This window comes from Lytechinus variegatus, chromosome 14, assembly GCF_018143015.1.
Source record: "Lytechinus variegatus isolate NC3 chromosome 14, Lvar_3.0, whole genome shotgun sequence".
NCBI classification, from domain to species: Eukaryota; Metazoa; Echinodermata; class Echinoidea; order Temnopleuroida; family Toxopneustidae; genus Lytechinus; species Lytechinus variegatus.
Window position 1 is genome coordinate 3,204,253 of NC_054753.1, and position 21,424 is coordinate 3,225,676.

The 21,424-nt window shown below is 34.5% G+C and overlaps 1 protein-coding gene across 1 annotated transcript in view; it reads left to right on the plus strand.

Moving 5' to 3' along the window:
- Window positions 1-302: 302 nt before the first annotated feature.
- The window catches only part of LOC121428171 (N-acetylneuraminate lyase-like), a 42,627-nt gene continuing 21,505 nt past the window's right edge, over window positions 303-21,424 (plus strand). Inside the window, exons 1-6 of the mRNA XM_041624777.1 lie at window positions 303-341; window positions 11,804-11,936; window positions 14,477-14,544; window positions 15,977-16,047; window positions 17,822-17,909; window positions 20,603-20,660. Coding sequence (XP_041480711.1) covers window positions 11,919-11,936; window positions 14,477-14,544; window positions 15,977-16,047; window positions 17,822-17,909; window positions 20,603-20,660 — 303 coding nt within the window. The 5' untranslated portion in view covers window positions 303-341; window positions 11,804-11,918. The remainder of the gene's footprint in view (window positions 342-11,803; window positions 11,937-14,476; window positions 14,545-15,976; window positions 16,048-17,821; window positions 17,910-20,602; window positions 20,661-21,424) is intronic.

Consider the following 21,424-nt stretch of genomic DNA (forward strand, 5'->3'; position numbering starts at 1 on the left):
ACATTTCCAAAGCAAAGGTTTGACATATTAAACATGTCACTGGTACGGTACGGTTTGTAAAGACTATCAATATTTGTAAACAAAGAATCAGCTGTTAAACGACGCACTCGCGATTCTGATAGGGAGAGCTGGAGAGAGGCGGTGCGAGTCCTGTGGCTTCGGAGCGGCGCAGCGGGCTGGAGCTTGATGAGGCGAGCGAGGCACGGGGGCTGATCCCATGACAGATACTGTCTCGTGACTTGACATGACAGGCATCATATCTATCGTTCATCCATGCAGAAGTGATCGAGATTACTAGTAGACGAGAGTTCGAGTTTGGCCAGCAGTCCAGCAGATCTAAGGTACCTGTAGTTCTACTTGAATCTTATATTAAGGAACTGTCTAACGTTTATAGGCCTAGTTGTTAGTTTTTTTGTTGTTGATAATTTGGTGGTTCCTAAGTATTAAGTAGGTACGGTACCGTCATGACCGTATACTCAGGGAACTCCGCCATGCTTTGGCCTTTGCGGGCCGGAGCTCCCGGCTCCCTGGCCTAGGAATAGATGATCAAGGTCCCCAATCATAATGTGCGCACCTATTAACAATTTTGACTTAGATTTAACAATAACAATGAATTTATTTTTATTTCACAAAATCTGTCAGCTGATAATGCAATGTTCCTTCCTTACAATTTACATCATTATGAGATACTGTGCCATGCAAATATCTCATAAAAATTTGAAAGAAATAACGATTTTCTTGGAAAAAACCCCTGCCTCAGGCAGTCATTTAATATGGATTGAACAAATAAATGGTGCTCCGGCATGAGTCCGCACCCATTCACTTTGCACACGATTCAGGGAATTTGATGAGAAAGGCTGCAATTTGAGGCTGTCAGAAGAAATGGCCAAAAATTATTTTCCACCATTTTTTAATCTGATTTTTTTAATGAATATCTGTCTATGTATTGATGTGTAAAGTTTACGTTTGTTGCAAATTGCGTATCTTGTTTTACTAGAAATTAAATAGCTCAGCGCATGTATGCGCCTACGCAGACAAGGAGGGTCGACTGCATAATTATTGTGCAGATGGTAATTATCAACTAGCTCATATCCACACAGGATCATTTTTTTTTCAATCTCTATTTTTAATTCAGAAAAAATAATATACTAGAGAATCAAATTTACGTAAGAGCCAAGTTATATGATGAATAGCTGTAATGGAACCTGACAGTGTCAAAAAATCAAGCATTAGTCCCAAAGAAAAAGAGAAAATAAGGCTAAGCCAAACATTGCTAACCTTATTTCAACAAGGCAGTGTATACAGCCACACGCGTGTGTCTTTACCATCCAGCCACACGCGTGTGGTTATATCCAGAACACCTATCTGTGGATACCGCCACACGCCGCCAGTAATAACAGTAAAACACGTACATGACGTATGTAGGTCTGACCGTCTATATCACGATCAAATAACCTCATTTCTTCATTAAATTCTTACATTCTAAACCCCTTTGATATCCTTAGATCGTTTCAATTTCATTCTCACCGTCTTCTCTCCTTGCTTTTCTTGTCTTGTTACAAACGGTCGTCTGTTTAACAGCAAATTCTCTTTTTCTACTTGTGTCGATTCTGGCTTCCTTCGCGGTGGCAGACCCATACAGCGTTAGCGCAGCGCAGTAGTAGACATACACAGTTTGGGTTTTTACGTAAAATGTCTTCTACTACTGCGCTAACGCTGTATGGGTCTGCCACCGCGAAGGAAGCCAGAATCGACACAAGTAGAAAAAGAGAATTTGCTGTTAAACAGACGACCGTTTGTAACAAGACAAGAAAAGCAAGGAGAGAAGACGGTGAGAATGAAATTGAAACGATCTAAGGATATCAAAGGGGTTTAGAATGTAAGAATTTAATGAAGAAATGAGGTTATTTTGATCGTGATATAGACGGTCAGACCTACATACGGTACGTGTTTTACTGTTATTACTGGCGGCGTGTGGCAGTATCCACAGATAGGTGTTCTGGATATAACCACACGCGTGTGGCTGGATGGTAAAGACACACGCGTGTGGCTGTATACACTGCCTTTCAACAAACAGGGAGTAGTAATTAACAGAGAACAAGGTTATATAACCTTGTTCATAGAAATTGTTATGGACCATAGTAATGACGGTTACAGGACTTCAAAGTAACCCTCCCCCTTAAATTTTCTTGATACCCAATCCCCCTCCCCATAATTTTTTTTTTACTTGTTAATTTTTTTGGGGGTAGGAAACAACCTAAAATTGGTTGTAAAGACCTTCATTCAGTTGGAACCCTCCCCCTTTAAAAAACCATGTGTACGCTTCTGTGATGCAGTAATTTGAAGTGCACATGCAGGAGCCTATACGCAAGTGGCGGTATAGATCTAGAATGTTCACAAATAAATTTCTACATTTTGGTTTTTATTTCATTGACAAATTATCATTTTGTTGGTTGGTAGTGATGTGCATAGGCGGCGGAAACGGGGGGGGGGACAGATCCAAAAAAAATTTGAGGTTGGGGGGACGGTCCCTAATGCGGTAAATTTTTAGTTGATGACCTTTTTTATTTTTGCTTGTCAATTTTTTTTCCTGCGTCCCCCCAAAAAAACTATTCTGGTGGATCCCCTTTAAAATGCCTAAAATTTAGGTTGAGGTCCTTTTTTTTTTTGCTTGTCAAATTTTTTACATACTGTGCCCATCACAAAATTTCAGGTAGACCCCCCCCCTAATTTTTGTGGCTTCCGCCGCCAATGGTGATGTGTAGACCGTCTATATTGTCTGAAGATTTCATGAAAAAGTAAAACCCTGCTCCAGCCTGTACTTTCCCCTTCCCATTGAGTCCATTGGTGAATTGATTGTATACAAATAATGCATGCAGCTGCGAGTGCATTAGTAGAAATGCAGAGCACGCGAGGTTTCTTTAGATAGGTGCCGCACTGTGCTCGAGCCGCCTGCGGCGAGTGCCCAGTGTGCACCATCTGAAGAAACCAAGCTCTCTCTGCCTTTACCTTTACGCACGACTGAGTAAGTGCATTATTTGTTTTAAAAAATAAAAACACAGAAACAAATTCTTAAAAAGTTACAGTACAGTTCTGTTGGACTTCTACCACACTAGTGTGCCTTGAGCGTGCAATGTCAATTTTCGTTGTGCACCTTTTGCACTGCTGTGCAGTGCACAAAAAAGTTGGATGTCATGTGACACGTATTGGCCAATCGTGATGCTTGAAATAATACACCTATTTTATAATGTACATCATGTCTTGGGGATGTCTAATTTTTATGTCCTCCATGCGTGCATGATATGGATTAATTTTCTTCCTTACACAAACTTCCAAACCGCCTCCATGTCGACATCTTGATTCTTTGTTTTGTGTTCTGTTTTTTGTTTTGATTGAGTGGGTGTGAACACACTTTCCGAGGGTGAGCATATTCTGATCGTAGATCTCATTTGTTATTAAAAAAACTAACATTAGATGGAAGAGGAAATTACCAATTAATCCTAACGAAATCACCATTTAGTAAATCATGATAATCACCCTCGTATTTTAATTTATTACTCCAAAAACAATGACTTGGGGCGTTTGTTTTGCTTTGTGTGTCTTCTAACTACATGTACATGTATACTGTAACAAAAGAATTAATTCATTGACCACTGAATAACAAGATTACATTATAAGGCTAATTTCTTCCATGGATTAAAATATACTTGAATGACTATACTGTTAGCCTTATCTTTAGGAACTCTGAAACAATCTTTGGATTGTCTATTTCTCTGTGTTAAAGTGTGATACTCTTCAATATTCAAACTCTACTCTCATTGTCTAAAGTTTTTAAATAGCTTTTGTTTAATATGGTCAATAATGTCACATCTGTTTAACCTTGCCCTTTTACTAAATGAAATGTGCAAGCACAACTATGCCAATTTGTCATGTTGCTTTTTAGGTGAAGGAGGAAGTATGACTAAATAGAAGATCATGTGAATAATGCTCAAGGGCTTTCGATGGAAGATGAAGTTAGTTGTCAATAACTTAATACTGAAGTTCTTGTCAGGCCTAGAGCATATATTGCCAAAGTATTGAAAATGGGTCTTGATATCACTATAGATTATAGAACACCTTCCTCGTACAAAGTTGGAAACAATGGTACATGTACCTGCAAGTTTATGGGTTCTTTATCTGCTAATCGTACACTTCAAAGTTCACATGTCAATTGTTGCCCTGATTGTAGGTTATGATTTTCTCGTTAAAAACTGCCGAGATCCACCCACTTACCATCACACTCAGGTGCCAGAGATGATAGAAAGGGTCCATTGCCATAAAAACTTTCATGTTACAGGTGGATTTTTTTTTTCCTGTTTTTATTATAACGAATTGAAATAAATCACAAAATTTACAAATAATTATTAGGTGATTGCAAATCACACAAACACAGTTACACAAAAAAGACAAAATAACAACCAGAAAAAAAACCTACCCCCTCACCCCCAAAAAAGGAATGTGGCAAAGTGATGACTTAATATCAGTGTGATCTAAACAAAGATGGGTGATTTGGTAAATAAAGTAGACAAAACAAAATATACAAGCTATGATATGAAGTGGTTTCCAAACAACTATTGATAGGATTAAAAAACACAACTGGTAATCCAAGACAGCATAATTATGGAGGTTTTTAAACGAACAAGTATATCAAGGAAACTGAGATACAAGTTCCATGAAAAAATGGGATCTGATGTCTACAACCATATATGTAACCAATACAGTGCATTATTATTTTTAAAAATGGGGCACTAAGCCTGTTATACAAAATATACATTGTTAGTTATGTAACCTGCTTACATTTTTGAAAACCAAATTATAAGGTGAATTGCCACTTACAGGTGGAATCTTTAATAGCATGAACAATGTTTACATGTAGTATTGTTTTGACAAGTACTCACAAATGCAGATCTTTATGCATCTTTTATTGTATTTGTGTTTGGTTTACAAACATACAAAACCAAATAACTTTGACAGTTAAGGTCATGGTCTTGAGATGATAACGACAGATTATGTGGTTTTATCATGTTATTGTGAAAGTACTTGGAACCTTACATGTCCATGCATAAATTGTAGGACTTTTTTATCAATATATTTGGTTGATAAACTTGATATCCAACCTGATGTTATTGAGAAGTTATTGATAAATACTACATTATCTTTGTAAACGATTGGTGGTGAAGTTGATACTTTGAATCATAGCCCTGTAAATCAGTTAAATGTAGAGCTAAGTTTGATTGTTATCATCATCATTATTTGTTGTTATATAATTATTACTATTATTATCATTATTATTATTATCATTATTATTATTACTACTATTATTCTTCTTATTATTAAAAATAGTGTGTATTAGAATTTTTAAAGCTGTTTGCTTCTACATGTTCATGTAGGTCTCTTTTAACAGCAGTAAAATGGAAGATGTGGTTTTGATAAGCCCAGCATCTGAATGTACCTAATTAACACTCAATAAACGGATCTTAAGACAAATCAACAGTTCAAAAGTTGGGTGTCAATAAATGTGTCACATGCACAGTCAATCCTAAAATAGTGCAGGTATACATATATAGTCTGAGAATTCAGACCACTTTAAAACTAAATTTATATTCTGACCTGCAAACTAAATAGTGTTCAGAGGATAATCATAAAACTTCATGATTATTTGAATAATTAGGTTATAAGGTGCTACATTAGCACTTGCCCGATTGCCCGGGGCAAGTAAAGTTAGAGTCAGGCAAGTGTTTTGAAATAAGGACCAAAACTACTTGCCCAAATTGGGCAAGCAAAATTTACACATTAGAAAGCAAAATTCTCACAGTAGAAGGACCTAAATTAGGGTTGATATGATGATATTGACCCTATAACTTTAGTCATGGCAGGCAAGATAAAATCACTTTGGAAAAAGAAATGCATTAACAAGGTAGATCAGTTCATGTTATGAGAGAGAAAAAGGTTAATGGTTTATTAAACAGCAAAACTTTCTGTAGAAGAGGTTAAACTTTTTTTTTCAAGGATATTTCCAGGCAAGTAAAGTAGATTTTTGGGCTGGTATGTTCCAACTATTTAAACATTCACTTGCCCTACCGGACAAGCGCTCTTCTAAAAAAATATGTACGGTACATGTAGCACACTGCTGGATAGTTTATACCCTCACCAGGTTTTGGTTCAAATACAAGGTAATTGATCAATTACGTATTTTAATTACATTTTTGAGTATATAAATTTTGAAAGGGAAAGTAATTGTAATTGAAAAAATGATAATTTTGACTTGAACTACTATCAATAATAATTTTTTATTATATTCTATTACTCTACAATAAACCTACTTAAAGGTCAAGTCCACCTCAGAAAAATGTTGATTTGAATCAATAGAGAAAAATCAGACAAGCACAATGCTGAAAATTTCATCAAAATCGGATGTAAAATATGAAAGTTATGACATTTCAAATTTTCGCTTATTTTCAACAAAATAGTTAACGAGCCAGTTACATGCAAATGAGAGAGTCAATAATGTCACTATTTTTTTTGTTTTTTATTGTTTAAATTTATACATGTATCTGAATACATAGAGTAGAATTCATTGAGAAAAATGCCGAAGATTTCATCAAAATCGGATAACAAATAATAAAGTTATTGAAGTTTAAATTTCAGCAATATTTTGTGAAAACAGTTGCCATGGTTATTCATTAGGTAGGTTGATGATCATCATTTTTGATGTCACATCTCCACTTTCCGTTTTCTTATGTTATTAAATAAAATCATATTTGTTTCATTATTTCATACTTGTGTGAATATGTCTCCCTTATAATGACGTTGCAGCAATAAATATCTAATGCACAGAATCAGTTATCCACTTTTTCTAGTTCTTGGTTGAAAAAATTAGAATAAACCTGATTTTATATAAAATACAAAAGAACAAGTGGAGATGTGATATCATCAGCCCACCTAATGAATATTCATGACGATTGTTTTGACAAAATATTGCTGAAGTTTAAAATTCAATAACTTTGTTATTTGATATCCGATTTTGATAAAATTTTCGGCATTTTGCTCAGTGAATTCTACTCTATTTATTACGCTACATACTTTCAGCCCGGACCATCCCTTTAAAGGTCAAGTCCACCTCAGAAAAATGTTCATTTGAATCAATAGAGAAAAATCAGACAAGAACAATGCTGAAAATTTCATCAAAATCGGATGTAAAATAAGAAAGTTATGACATTTCAAATTTTCGCTTATTTTCAACAAAATAGTTATATGAACGAGCCAGTTACATGTAAATGAGAGAGTCAATAATGTCACTCACTATTTTTTTTGTTTTTTATTGTTTAAATTATACAATATTTCAATTTTTGCGAATTTAACGATTAGGACCTCCTTGCCTGAAGCACAAAATGTTAAAACAATGGAATTCCACGTGTTCAGGGAGGAGTGAAACTTCATTTCACATGACAAGTACGAGAAAATAGAAATAATTCAATTCAATTCAATTCAATCTTTATTTCGCAAAATAGGATAAAAATACAAAGAAACATCAAATAATGTGATTAGATAATATAATACATTGCGTGGCTTTCCATGAAGGTTATCAGAAACCTGTAAGGCTGGATCGCCAAAACATAGTAAAAAGACAACAATATTAATGAAAAAGAAAAACCAGAATATCATATCATTGTAGTGAATACAATGTAGGAAAAGGGACAGAGAAAACAACAAAAAATACAAAAAGACACGAATCAAAGGGAGGGGGGAAGGGTACAAGTAGTGCATTGATATCAACTGCGAAAATTAATAATCATTCACTAGAAATTTTTTGTACTGTTTTCTAAAGGAAGATATAAATTGTGAATTAGATATTATTTGGGGAATCTCATTCCATTGTTTGGGACCTACATAACTTAATGATTTACATGTAGCTTCGTGACAAGACTTGATAGACCATAGATGAATTTTATTGGAAGAACGGGTATTATGGTTATGAATTTGATTATTATATTGAAAAAGATCTGAAAAAGGAGTGGGTAACAACCTCTTCTTGTACTTATACATAAATATTGCGATTTCTTGTTTATTGATATCATATATATTAAGTAAAGACAATTTCTTAAATAAAGGTGCGGATGGTGCTAGGTAATGGGAATTAGTAATTATTCTTAAGCATTTCTTTTGAATTTTGTATATTGAGTACAATTCATATGAGGTCACATTGGTAGACCAGACAATATTGCAATATTTTAAATAAGGGAAAATTAAGGAATGGTATAGAGTTATCAGATTTTTATGAAGCAAACTATGCTTAAGTTTATAAAGTAAACCAGTATTCCTACTTATCTTATGTAATACATTTATCATATGGTACTTAAAACTCAAAAGATTATCCAATGTGACACCTAAAAAGTTAATGGAATTACTTAATTCGATACGTTTATTGTCGATATAAATGTGAATACGATCGTTGTCAATTGAATTATTATTATTAGATTTGTCAGTATGGGTTCGTGTTAAAGATTTATTTTTTTGAAAATAGATGCATCTAGTTTTATTTATATTCAGGGACAACTTATTTGCTTTTAACCAGTCGGAAACATTTTGGAGTTCATTGTTCAGGATGTGGATGGTATTATTTAAATCTTTAGAAGAATAAAAAATACTTGTGTCATCAGCAAATTGATAAAAGGTTAACAAATTAGATGATTTACAAAGGTCGTTTATATATAAAAGAAATAACAAGGGGCCTAAAATTGATCCTTGCGGTACCCCAACGGAAACATTTAATGAAGAAGATAAGACACCGTGGACAAATGTATGTTGAACCCTATTTAAAAGATAATCCCTAAACCAGTCTAACGCGATCCCTCGAATTCCATATTGATTAAGTTTAAATAAAAGTAATGAGTGGTCCATAGAATCGAAAGCTTTAGATAGATCTAAGAAAACTCCAATTATGTGTTCGTCAGCAATAAATGAATCCATTATTTTTTGTTTAACTTTTAAAAGAACATGCTCACAGGAAAAAGTGGGTCGAAATCCGTATTGAGAATCACTTAAGATATCATTACTGTTTAAAAACTTATGTAATCGATTATATACTATTCGTTCAAGCAATTTAGAGAAACATGGTAAGAGGGATATTGGTCTATAATTTACAAATTTATCGGGTCATCTTTCTTAAAAACGGGAATTACTTTAGATTCTTTGAGTTTTGAAGGTACTTTCCCAGTTACAAAAGACAGATTAAATACATGAGTTAAAGGCAAGGCAATGGCATAAATGACACGCTTAACAACTTTACAATTTACGTTATCAATTCCACAACTTGCACTACTTTTAAGGCATTTACAAATATTAATCAATTCATTTATATGTACAGGTGATAAAAATAAGGAACCAACCACATTTGTTCGACAATAAAAATGAGAAGAATGAATAGATTGTGGGACCATATCACTAATATTTTTTCCAATATTTACAAAATACTCATTGAATGCATCAGATATTTCAGTTGGTTGAGAATATATTTTTTGATCACATCTAAACACTTTGGGGATTAGATTTTTCTTCTTACCTAATAACTCATTAATAGTTTTCCATGTCTTTTTTATACTACTCTGATTCATATATAATATTTTTTTGTAATATTCTTGACGAGATATACGAATGATATTAATAAGTTTGTTTCTGATTTTTTTAAATTTTCTCTCGTTACTGGCAAGTTTAGTTTGGCAAAATATTTTGAAACATTTATTCTTTTTTCTAATTAATCTTAGAATTTTGTTGGTAACCCACGGTTTTCTATTTCTTCTTCTCCTTTTTTGTTGTTGAAGAGGAAAATGTTTATCATAAAGTTTGATAAAAATTTTCATGAATAAATTATAAGATTTTTCAGCATCGATACATGCTAGTACTTCACTCCAGTCAACGTTATACAGTTCAACAGAAAAACTATTGATCGTTGATCAATAGTTTTTCTTGATATTTCATATAATAAAATACAAAAGAAATAGTGAGTGAGTGATGTCATCAGTTCCTCATTTGCATACCGACCGAGATGTGCATATAACTGTTTTGTGAAATGAAGCGAAACTTTAAAATGCCATAACTTTCTTATTTTACATCCGATTCTGATGAAATTTTCAGTGTTATTCTTGTTTAATTTTTCTCTCTATATTAAAAGCAAGTTTTTGTTGGGGTGGACTTGTCCTTTAATTTATGATTTGATGTCATGACCTTTTTCATGTCAATTGCTCAGTAGCATCAAAGAGTGTTAAAGGCAGAATCCTTGCTCTTAAAAACAAAAAACCTTCATCTTTTCAGTTTCTCTGTAACTTATGTAGAGTTATGTGAAATGTGGTGCTAATTAATACATAGAGATTACAAATTGATTTCATATTTTATGACTTTTCTAGAAAGTATGTAAATGGTAATTGATAAATGTACATGTAATTGGTGATTGTAATTGAAAAAAATGTAATTTGGTAGAAAAGTAATGTAAGTAATAAAATTTCGTCAATTATATGTAATTATAATGGAAGAAAGTAATTGAGCCCAAGCCTGACCCTCTCAAATGATATTTCTGTTTAATACTAAAATCCTTATATCTGATTGGTTAATCACAAAGGGTATGTTAATTGGTTTTGTATGCATATAGAAACATCCATTAAAGTGCAAGTTCACCTTGATAATTTATTGGTTTTGATAAAAGCAGACAATATTCGATCTACAAGTTTGATCCATCAAAGAATATCATAGACATAATATGATTTTGTTCAACGGAACACAAGACATACAAGGGGGAATTACCAAAAATTCCTCCAGGTTCATCATAAGGCCAGGGTTTTTCAAGATTCCTTCTTTGTAAGCACGGTATTTAAAGGACTGGAATAACCTCCCCTCCTCGATTGTAAATTGCCCCTCCCTGGACTTATTTAAACTTAAACTGAAAAAAATTCAATGAAAGTCATTCCACACACGTTGCGCTACTCTCTTCACTACGTTAGCGTGGGTGTGTCTCCCAAAGACATTTTGCTGACCCAACTATTCAGATTCAGATGTATGACTTTAAAAAAAAAATGTTTACAATATTGACAAGCAGCTTCACCATATCATGAAATAGAAATTCCAAAAATTCAATTCTTTTAAATAAACATGCATTAAAAATAGAAAATGCAATGAAATATGATCACTTTCACCCTTTTTTTAATTACCAAAATATTGATCATACCGAGGATCTGCTCATCTGACTTCACACAATAAAACTTTAGAAATGTTGTTTTTCATTGATTAAAAGATATTCATTAAAACCTACCTGTACATGTAGTTCACCATTATTTTTCTCAATTTTTTCTGCTTTTATTAAAATCTACTTATTGTCTGGGTGCATGCAACTTCCCTTTGAAAAAAAATATAAAGGCTGATTAATTAGATACAGTAATACTCAGGGCAACATACTTTTTCCCTTTTGAATTTATTAAGAGGGATGGTGATCAATGGCAGTATGAATCACTTTCACTTTCTCACTATTACTCTTCAAACAGATTTTGTTCACTCGATAGTGGACTGATGCTTAAAAAACAAACACTCCAAAATCTACAGAAATTGCTTGCACCTCTCCTTTGAGGCCATTTTTTCGTATGGCTCATTGACTGGACTCTTTTGTTGGATTCCTGCCTATTGTGCGCTTTCTTTTATCAAGGTCACTCATGCTGTACGAAATTCAATGTCATATCCATTTGATTAGAATTTATCTATCCGCTGATCATCCATGCAGGTATTTATCTGTGCGTGCTGGTAGCAGTAGAAGCTATTGATGGTCTGACAGAGGTAGAGTTGCCACATCACAGTTTTCATTTTGGTACCTGAAAAGAAAGCTTGCCAAAGACATCATGTCCTCCAATGGAAACGTAAGTACAGACTAGAATATTACTTTGTTGATATGTATTCATACGTTCTGGTAGCTTTTGAATATCAGAGTATCTGGTTTTATGTGACTATCTGTATGTACTTTATTACCAGAATGTTGCAGTAGAACATTATGATGATTCATGGGTGTATGAAATAATTTATTACCGGTACACTCAAACTTCAGACTTGAACTGTGAATGATAGAAAGATAATGGCCAATATTCTGAATTTCGGTTTAATTTAAAATATGGTCTAAAGTTGTGGTTTGAACTTTGAATATGAATAGCAAATTGTGACAGATACATGTAATTTTTAACAGTGAAGTTCATTTACAAAATATTTTGCTCTAAAATTATTCATATTACTGTACTGACTGGACTACTGAAATAGATTCTCTTTGTCATTGAAACATAAGAAAAGAGCCAACATGTATATTTTATGCAATTTAGAAAGTTTTCTCTTCCTATAGTTTTAACACAAAGTTAGTCCATGGCCAGCCTATAAAATTTAGCTAAACCAGACTTCAGAATATGGGCCAAAATGTTTTAATAATAATGCTCAATTCTTGTATAGCGCATCACACATAGCATAGCATGTGTGATGCGCTTAAAGAAGAAATAGTGAAAGGTATATAAGAATAAAGTAATCGAGATATTTAGATTGGACCATTGGTTCAAAGTTAGTTTTTTATGCATTGAAAAGATATGTTTTGAGGGATCTCCTGAATGTACATAAATCACTTTGATACCTCATTGAATAACTCAAACAAGAACACACAGCAAATAAATTTCAGGAAAAGCTAATAAGTTCCAATTCTGAGTTAACACCCCTATGATTTTTTTCAACCCTTTCTTAAAGACTTCCTTAAAATTATTATTCACTCGTACATGGACTTACATGTATGATTTAAAATACAATAGTAGAAGTAGGAAAGAGATTGACCCACTCAACCACATTAGCTTGATTGTAATCGAGTGAAAATTGAACTTTTTTATATTTTTATACATGCAGCCTTCACAACACTAGCTTACCTAGGCCGGGGGGGGGGGGGGCAGTCTGCCCGCCCCCTGACGAGTCACAACTTATGCAAAGGACCTATCCCTGCCCCCGCCCAGCCCCTCCCCTGACGAGCTTGAAGACTTTCTCTTTTTTTTTACTTGTCATTTTTAGGGCGGACGAATTTGCCACCCCCCCTGGGAAAAATCCTAGGTCCGCAATTGCTTCACAACGATAATGAAACAGATTATTGGATTACCAGTATAAAAAGAAGAAAATAGATAAATCCTATAGATACATATCTCCATTTTATACATTGAAAGCCTGGTTTCAGATTTTTTTGATTTATGGTCAGCCATTCTAAATCTCCATGAATGTTTGACCATGCACATCATTCCTCTTGAATTGAATAAAGAGCTGCTCATGATCCTTTTATTTCCTTGCATATATGGGTCAGTACCCTTCTGTTAAATACGTAATCTTTCCACTCAACCCTCCAAATCTGGCCTGGCACTTCAAATCGAGACTCACAATGCCACACAGCGGTGTGTCCAATGATAAGTGTACCATAAGGCAATTTCCAATGGCAGTACATGAACATGCACCATAATCTCACTTTAAAGCTATAATCGCACAGACTTCGAGAGAGCATTCAATCTCATTTTTTGCGAGTTTAACTCATGAATCTACTCAATCTCCACTGTATGTCAACTCTGAGTTTGTGCAATATACAGTACATGTCTGAACCCTCTAAAGGCTCATAGTAGAATCTTGAGTCAGATCTCTGTGTTTTCCATTATTTAAAGGTCAAGTCCACCTCAGAAAAATGTTGATTTGAATCAATAGAGAAAAATCAGACAAGCAAAGTGCTGAAAATTTCATCAAAATCGGATGTAAAATAAGAAAGTTATGACATTTCAAAGTTTCGCTTATTTTTAAGAAAATAGTTATAAATATGAACGAGCCACTTACATCCTAATGAGAGAGTCGATGATGTCACTCACCCACTTTTTTTTATTGTTTGAATTATACAATATTTCAATCTTTATGAATTGACGATTAAGACCTTGCCTGAAGCACAGAATGTTAAAATAATGGAATTCCACGTGTTCGGGGAGGAATAAAACTTCATATCACATGGCAGTGATGAGAAACTAAAAATATTTCATAGTATAATAAAATACAAAAGAAATAGTGAGTCAGTGCCATCAGTTCCTCATTTGCATACCGACAGCGATATAAACTGTTTTGTGAAATGAAGCGAAACTTTAAAATGTCATAACTTTCTCATTTTACATTCGATTTTGATGAAATTTTCAGTGTTTTGCTTGTTGAATTTTTTTTAATGAAAAACATGTTTATTGGGTGAAGAGGGTTTTCAATGGAATGCAGTCATGTGTACTGTAGGGAGGTCACAATTTATTGAGAGAATTATTTACAGATAATTAGATATTATTACAATCATCCTCCATGCCTGTTATCTTTTCCCCTTAATTTGATGCTATTCACATGATGCTGTTATCGTTTGTTTATATTTTTATAGGGAAGAATCAGCCAGCTTCGGCTTAAAGGACCAATAGCAGCTCCCTTCACTCCATTCAAGCAGGATGGGTAAGAATTTCAACAGATTTATCCACTTGTAGATAAATTAATAAATACATGAATAAATGAATAAATTGATATATATATATGAATAGATGGATGGATGGATGGATGGATAGATATAGGTAGGTGTGTAGGTGGGTGGGGTAGGTAAGGTAGGTAACTGAATGAATCAGTCAATCAATTGATTAATCAGTCTAATGCCCAGGTCTCCTTTCCACTTTTCTATTAGCGAATATTTTGCACTTTAAAAATGAAAATTTGGTTCATGAACAGTTCATCTACAGAAAACTAATGTTTAGATGAAGTCATTAAAATGGAATGAGTTCAGACAAACTGGTTGAAGATGAATTGGGATGAGACTAAGAGATGAGACCAATCGGAGGGGAGACCAAACAGATTTATGCCAAGTGGCAGTTACAGTCTAAACAGTATACTCATGGGCCCGTATTCTGAAGTCGGGTTTAACTTAAACTCAGGTTTAAAGTTGTGGTTTAAGTATGGATAGCCATTTGCTACATAAATCACTAACGGTAGAGATATCATATTTCAGCTCATTTGGCTCTCAAATCATTCATAATTGTCTAGGAACTATAAATAGGGGAATGTCTTCACCATCGATAAATCAGGAAAGAGAACCTGCTATCAGAATACAGGCCATGGTGTTTAATCTTTTGATTTTAAAGGGAAATTCAACCTTCACATGAATGGAGGAAAATCAGAAAAGTAATAAGAATTGAAAGTTGTAAATAAATGTTTTGAAAATGAGACTTTTTTCATCTTTTGCCTGATAATTGTTCGTCTTCGTAACTTGTAGATCTTATACATACAATATATTTAAATGTATGAGAAGTGATCTAGTGTACTAGGCAATGGTACCAGGTTTCATGGTATACATGTACCATGTGTCTTTCCCGGGCAATTGCAGAGATGCCAAGTTCAAAGACCAGCTATGCTTGAGATTTTCTGTGAGTCTGAGTGAGATCACAGACATTGTGTACAATGTATATGGGGATGGGCTGTGATAGTTGCGTGAGACAGAGATTTGAGGGGATGAACAAGAGTCCAAAATGCTTGAGTCTCACGCATAATGTGTGAGACTTGGTAGCTCTGCAATTGTTGGTCCTGAAAAGGACCACCCAACATGTGTGTTCTTGTTGTCTTCAGGAGAATGAGCAAAGTTTGTAAAAGCAGGCCTTAAACTTGATGTTTCGACATGTGTGTTCTCGTCGTCTTCAGGAGAATGAGCAAAGTTTGTACATACCTATATATGCAGGGTGCCTTGCAGGGTAGATGTCTCTGATTGGCTGGATAAGTCATGTGACATCCACTTATGTGGACGTACAGGTGACAGCACACAAAATGAAATGATCTAATTTCTTATTTTAGATTCTTTCCTATTAATATGTTCTCTAATACTTTCTTCTCTTTTTTTTGGAAGGGAGATTAACTTTGATGTCATGGAAGAATATGCAGATAAGATAGCTGCTGGTGGTGTAAATAATGTGTTTGGTAAGTTACATGTAGCACTGCAAAAAAATTGGTATTAATGTTACACTTGTCTCATTCTGAGAGGACAAAACACCCTGTCAAAAGTCTATTAACTCCATCCTTTTCGATGGAATCCTCGGGGGGGACTAAGATCCGGGGGCATTTTCATTGACAAGTGGATACCATGCGCGACCCCCAAAACACGTAAAAATCTCTTTTTCAAGATAGGGCACGTTACGTAATTACGTAACCTAATAAGGATGTCAAAAACACTAATATAATTGAAAAAAAGGATATACATGTATATCTTTGTAGGAAAGCTATGTGTTTGCGGCCCAATTTGCGAGGGTATGAAAAGACTAAAATACTTTATTATTAAGGATGTACTTTTTGCCCCAACACTACATGTTTCGGGTCCGATTTGAGAGAGGTGTATGGGTTACTTAACCCAATTAAACTAAAGGTAAAGCTGACGTCCATGACATAACAATTACATGTGAGATATCCGATGTATTTGTTTAAGGGGTCAATTCAGGGAATACTTCATCAAGGCCACCGTTTTGTTTCCAATACTTTATAAGGGTAGGGTTGCACACTCCAATACTTGTTAAGGGGTGCATTTTCAGAATATGAAAAATACATGTTTGGGGTGCTTTTCGAAATCCCATGGACACGCATGGTATCCACTCGTCAATGGAAGTGCCCCCCCCCCCCATCCTGTAAGCAGCCTTATAACTTAACTTATCTTACGTTTACCGATTTCTTTTCTACAGTAGCTCTTTAATGGTGAAGACAAATACCTTATTTTATCCACCTCAGACAGTTAAAAATGATTTGAAGGTTAAAACTGTTGATAAATCAAACCTGTTCTCTTTGAGATTTGTTGCACAATTGGCTATCCATAGTTAACCCACAACTTTTGACCAGAGATTGACTTAAACATGACTTCAGTAAACGGGCCATAGAATCGTCATTTTAGCAAGATTCCTGCTGAAAAAGACATGGAGAGTCAAAAGGGGCCTATAAGCTTTTGATCCTAGCAGAATCTTCTTCGGAGGCAAAATGACAAACATATAAGGTGGAACAACCATAATATAGACCACAGACATTCAACAGCAACACTGGAAACAAGGAGACAAAAGGGGCATTAGTGAGAAGAGATGACCAATCTGGTTAATGAAGGGGATGAAAGAAAAGGAGTAGGCAGACACAAAGGGAAGTTAGTGTGAGTAAGGCCAAAGAAAGACCTCAAGCAGGGAGGGATTAAGATATGAGGCAGGCAACATCAAACAGGATCTACATGTAGAACAAAACAGTGATACAGGGTATGAGGAAGAGAAGAATAACAAGAGAATTAGTGAGAGGTGGGTCAAACAGGTAACAAAGAAAGGCATAATAAACTGGTGCATAAGAGTGGGGGAAAAAAGGGAAAGAGGGATGGCATAGACTTTGTACAAGTTGCCTTAAAATTCTATTCCAATATTGAATAAATGTTGAATGAATGTATGGTGTTAGTTTTAGATACTTTACATTCTGGTAAATGTTAAAATATGATGTGGAAGTATTATTTTGTGTTATTTTCAATCTCCTTGGTTTATCAACAGGCAAGAGTGAGGTCCTTTCAGAACGTTGAATATAGAATACCATGATATTATTTTTGTGTTTTTACAGTATTTGCATGCCTCTTAATTGTCTCTGATGGGTCTTTTTATGAAATGTTTCTTTGATTTCAAAATGAACTATCCATGATGCTGAAAACTGTGTAACTCTTATTTATTCATAACATGCATTGCAGTTAATGGGACTACGGGTGAAGGCATATCCATGACAGTACAGGAGAGAAAGGCAGCAGCTGAAAAATGGATAGCTCTAGGAAAGACAAGGTATGTCGCACTACACTGGGCTAGTGCCATGAGCATCTGAATGATAAGTGCACTGCTCAGGAAGACATCACCACTATTATCATTATTATTACACGAAAAGAGATTTAACTCTGGACCAAGATGTTTTGTCTGTTTTGTTCATTAAAAAAAAAATCTTTCCATTGTCTCCTAGAGGAGCACACATTGCCTCGCACTATGACCATACATGGACACATGATTCAGACAAAAGATAACAAGCTCACTTTAAATACACTGGAAATCAACTGTAGAAGGTTGAAGAAAAAATCAACTAAATTGGAAGTCCAAAGTGTTTTTTTTTATAACTTACAGCCTCACATAGGCTTGTAATATTTTTTTTCTCTACCTTGTTGATGCATTTTTTTAATAATCCCCCACATTTATGGAGAAAATGAGAGTGTGCATTCTCAAAACTAAAAGAACTGAATAAATTTTTGGTCTAGTTTGTTTTGGTAATTCTCAGTGATTTGTATCCTGAATCATAGTGTAGCATAATTTATCAATAATTGTTGTCCATTCAATTACACTATACATACATTATACATCATACATTATTCAAAATTCATACAAACCACATTTGCTCAATTTTATCTAGAAATACTGGTATAATGTATAAACTTAAATCAATGTTTCCACTCAATATTATGCAAATGTTATATTCCACTTTATTACTTCCGTATTTCAACTATGGTATTCTTGCCTGGGGAAATTCTAGTAAGCTTCAACTTGATAAAATTTTGGTTATTCAAAAGAGAGCAATTCGTATAATCTCCAATGCCCATATACAGGCTCATACAGGTCCTCTCTTTTTAGAAAAGGGTGTTTTAAGAGTTTCTGATATTTTCCTTCTGCAGTTGGGTTCTTTTATGTTTCAACTGAATAATAATGACTTGCCTCCGGCACTTAATTATATGTTCATAAAGAACAACCAGTTGCATGATTATCCAACACGCCAAGCATTTTCATTTCATCTTCCAAAAACCAGAACAAAATTTGCCCACAATACTATTATTTATTCAGGTCCCAAATATTGGAATTCACTCAATATCGATATAAAAAGATCTGTTAGTTTAACTGCATTTAACTGCATTTAAGAAAGAAAATTGAAAACGTCTCTTTTGAGAAAAGATTACTCCTCGTAGACCCCAACTGTAAGCTTTAAATATACAATATATATTTATCTATTTGTACTCAATTGCGTATTACTTTTAAGACGGTCAGAGAGTGGATTGGGCACCTGGTAGCCAGGGAAACTCTTTAAAACCACATAGCTCTTCTAAGTTTTGCTTCGGTCCTTTGATACTTTTTCTCTCCTAGCAACTATCAAGTTTTTTTTCTTTTCCTCGTCTGCCAGGTGCTCTATCCCCTCACTATGTCCGTATGTTTACCATTGTAATGAATTACATGTATTCATATTTACAGCTGCAGATACCCTTACAAAGGACCCGTCTACTATTCCACTGGCATACGATCAATTCTGTCAAAATATTTTACGTCATGCTTAAACGACGCAATCATGAACAGCAATATAATAGACGGGTCTTCTTTCCTTCTTTCTTTCTTTTATGTCTTGTTTTGTCCTCCTTGTCTTGTCTAGTAACCTGTGTGCCCCTGTTCTTTGTAACGTTCTCTGTTTTCGTCCTTGTCCAGTTTCTGTAACTTTCTCCGAGCTCAGCTCTATTTTTTTCTATATTAATTGTAGCTATCAATGATTACACATAAATTATTTGTTAAGGGCCTATCCACAACAAGCTTTTGCCTTACTTTAGGTCCATCCACCTAGAATCTGCTTTTATATTGTAATTATGCATACTTTTTCGGAATGAGTTGTATGTTTTTCTTTGTATTTTGATTGATTTGTGGGAAAAATAAATAAATTCCGGCTTTGGCTCCAGCTGCTGCTTCCAACGCTTGATGCATTCAGGGAATTCATCCTGTTGGGTACCAATTCATCTCACGCGGATGGAACATCATACCTCTCTGTTTTTGTGTAACCTGACTGTTATACAACATTAATTCATTCTTCAGCCACTCTTAAAATTTGAATTAATTCCTGGGATGGTACTGTAGACATTGTGTAACATGTAAATGTACATGTTTGTGCTGGGATAGAATGTAAAATAGTAATAATTGTAAATTTATATTGCGCAATTTCTATTTGGATATCAACTGCGCATTACAATACATAACAGATAAGCAGGAAAACAATTAACAGGATACGCAAAAATTTTAGAAGTAAATTTAAGTTCGCTAAAGTGTTCGAAGAAAAATAAGCAAAGATTAATCATTTCTACAAAATACATACATGTGACAAAAAAGTGACTTATTTATTAAAAACTCTCTTGAAAGAGGAGGGATTTCAATTTAGTTTTAAATAAGTTGACAGAGGATGCATTTCTTATTGAGGAAGGGAGACTATTCCAGAGTTTGGGTGCAGCACTGAAAAAGGCACGGTCACCTAGTGTGATCTTTGTTTTACGTGGTAGGAGACTGAGGATCATTGTGTCATGGGAACTACGAAGCCTGTAAGATTGGGTGGGTGATTTTAATTTAAGGAGTTCACTGAGCTAAAATTGAAACAGAATATTTGCAAATATTTTCTTGCAACACCCCATTAGTCATCCATGTTTGTTTATTTTTTTCTACACTGTTTTTTTATTCATAATTTGACACAGATTTCAGGCAGTTATTGTCCATGTTGGAGCTGCAAATTTGAAGGACACTCAGGAATTAGTGAGTATTGATTATCAAAAGTTCAAGGCTTTGATTCTTGAATCAATAGGCAATCCAAACGTGACCAGCTTGATGAAATGTGCAATTAACAATAATATCAAACTCATATACCATTATAGCCTTAGTATACATGTACAGTGCATATAAAGAAAAAGGAAACCTGTTTTAGAGATGCATTGTAGATGTAAACCATTCAATGTGAACATCCTCGATCAAAATAAATAAAGATGCAATTTATTTTAGAGCGCTCTGTTGCCTAGTAGATTAGCTCCAAATTTTGAAACAGAGGGTCAAGGGTTCAAATCCCATCCATGACATAGTTCCCTTCAGCTAGAAATTAATCCATGATGTAGCTGCACTCAACCCAGCTGAGGTATATGGCTACGTGGTGTGAATTTATCCCTTGAAATGCTTGAACATGTAACAGCTGCTCTGCTAACTGCAGTACTGTAGACCACTTAGATATAAATGATAAATTGAGTGTTAGGCGCGATAATGTATTAAGCAAGTGTAATTATTGTTAGTATTTTATTCATCTGCAGATGCTGTACAACAGGGCCAATCATGCATTTTAATAGCTTGATGCACTGATCTCATGCAAAGATAATATGATTCTACTGCCTACAGTATACATCATGGGCCTCATTCATCAAAGTCAACAATATTACAAAATTCCATTAGCATTCCCATTCCATCTTGATTGCCATTGTGTAGAATAAAAGTATTGAATAAAATGCACACGAGTGTATTAATCAAATGCACAA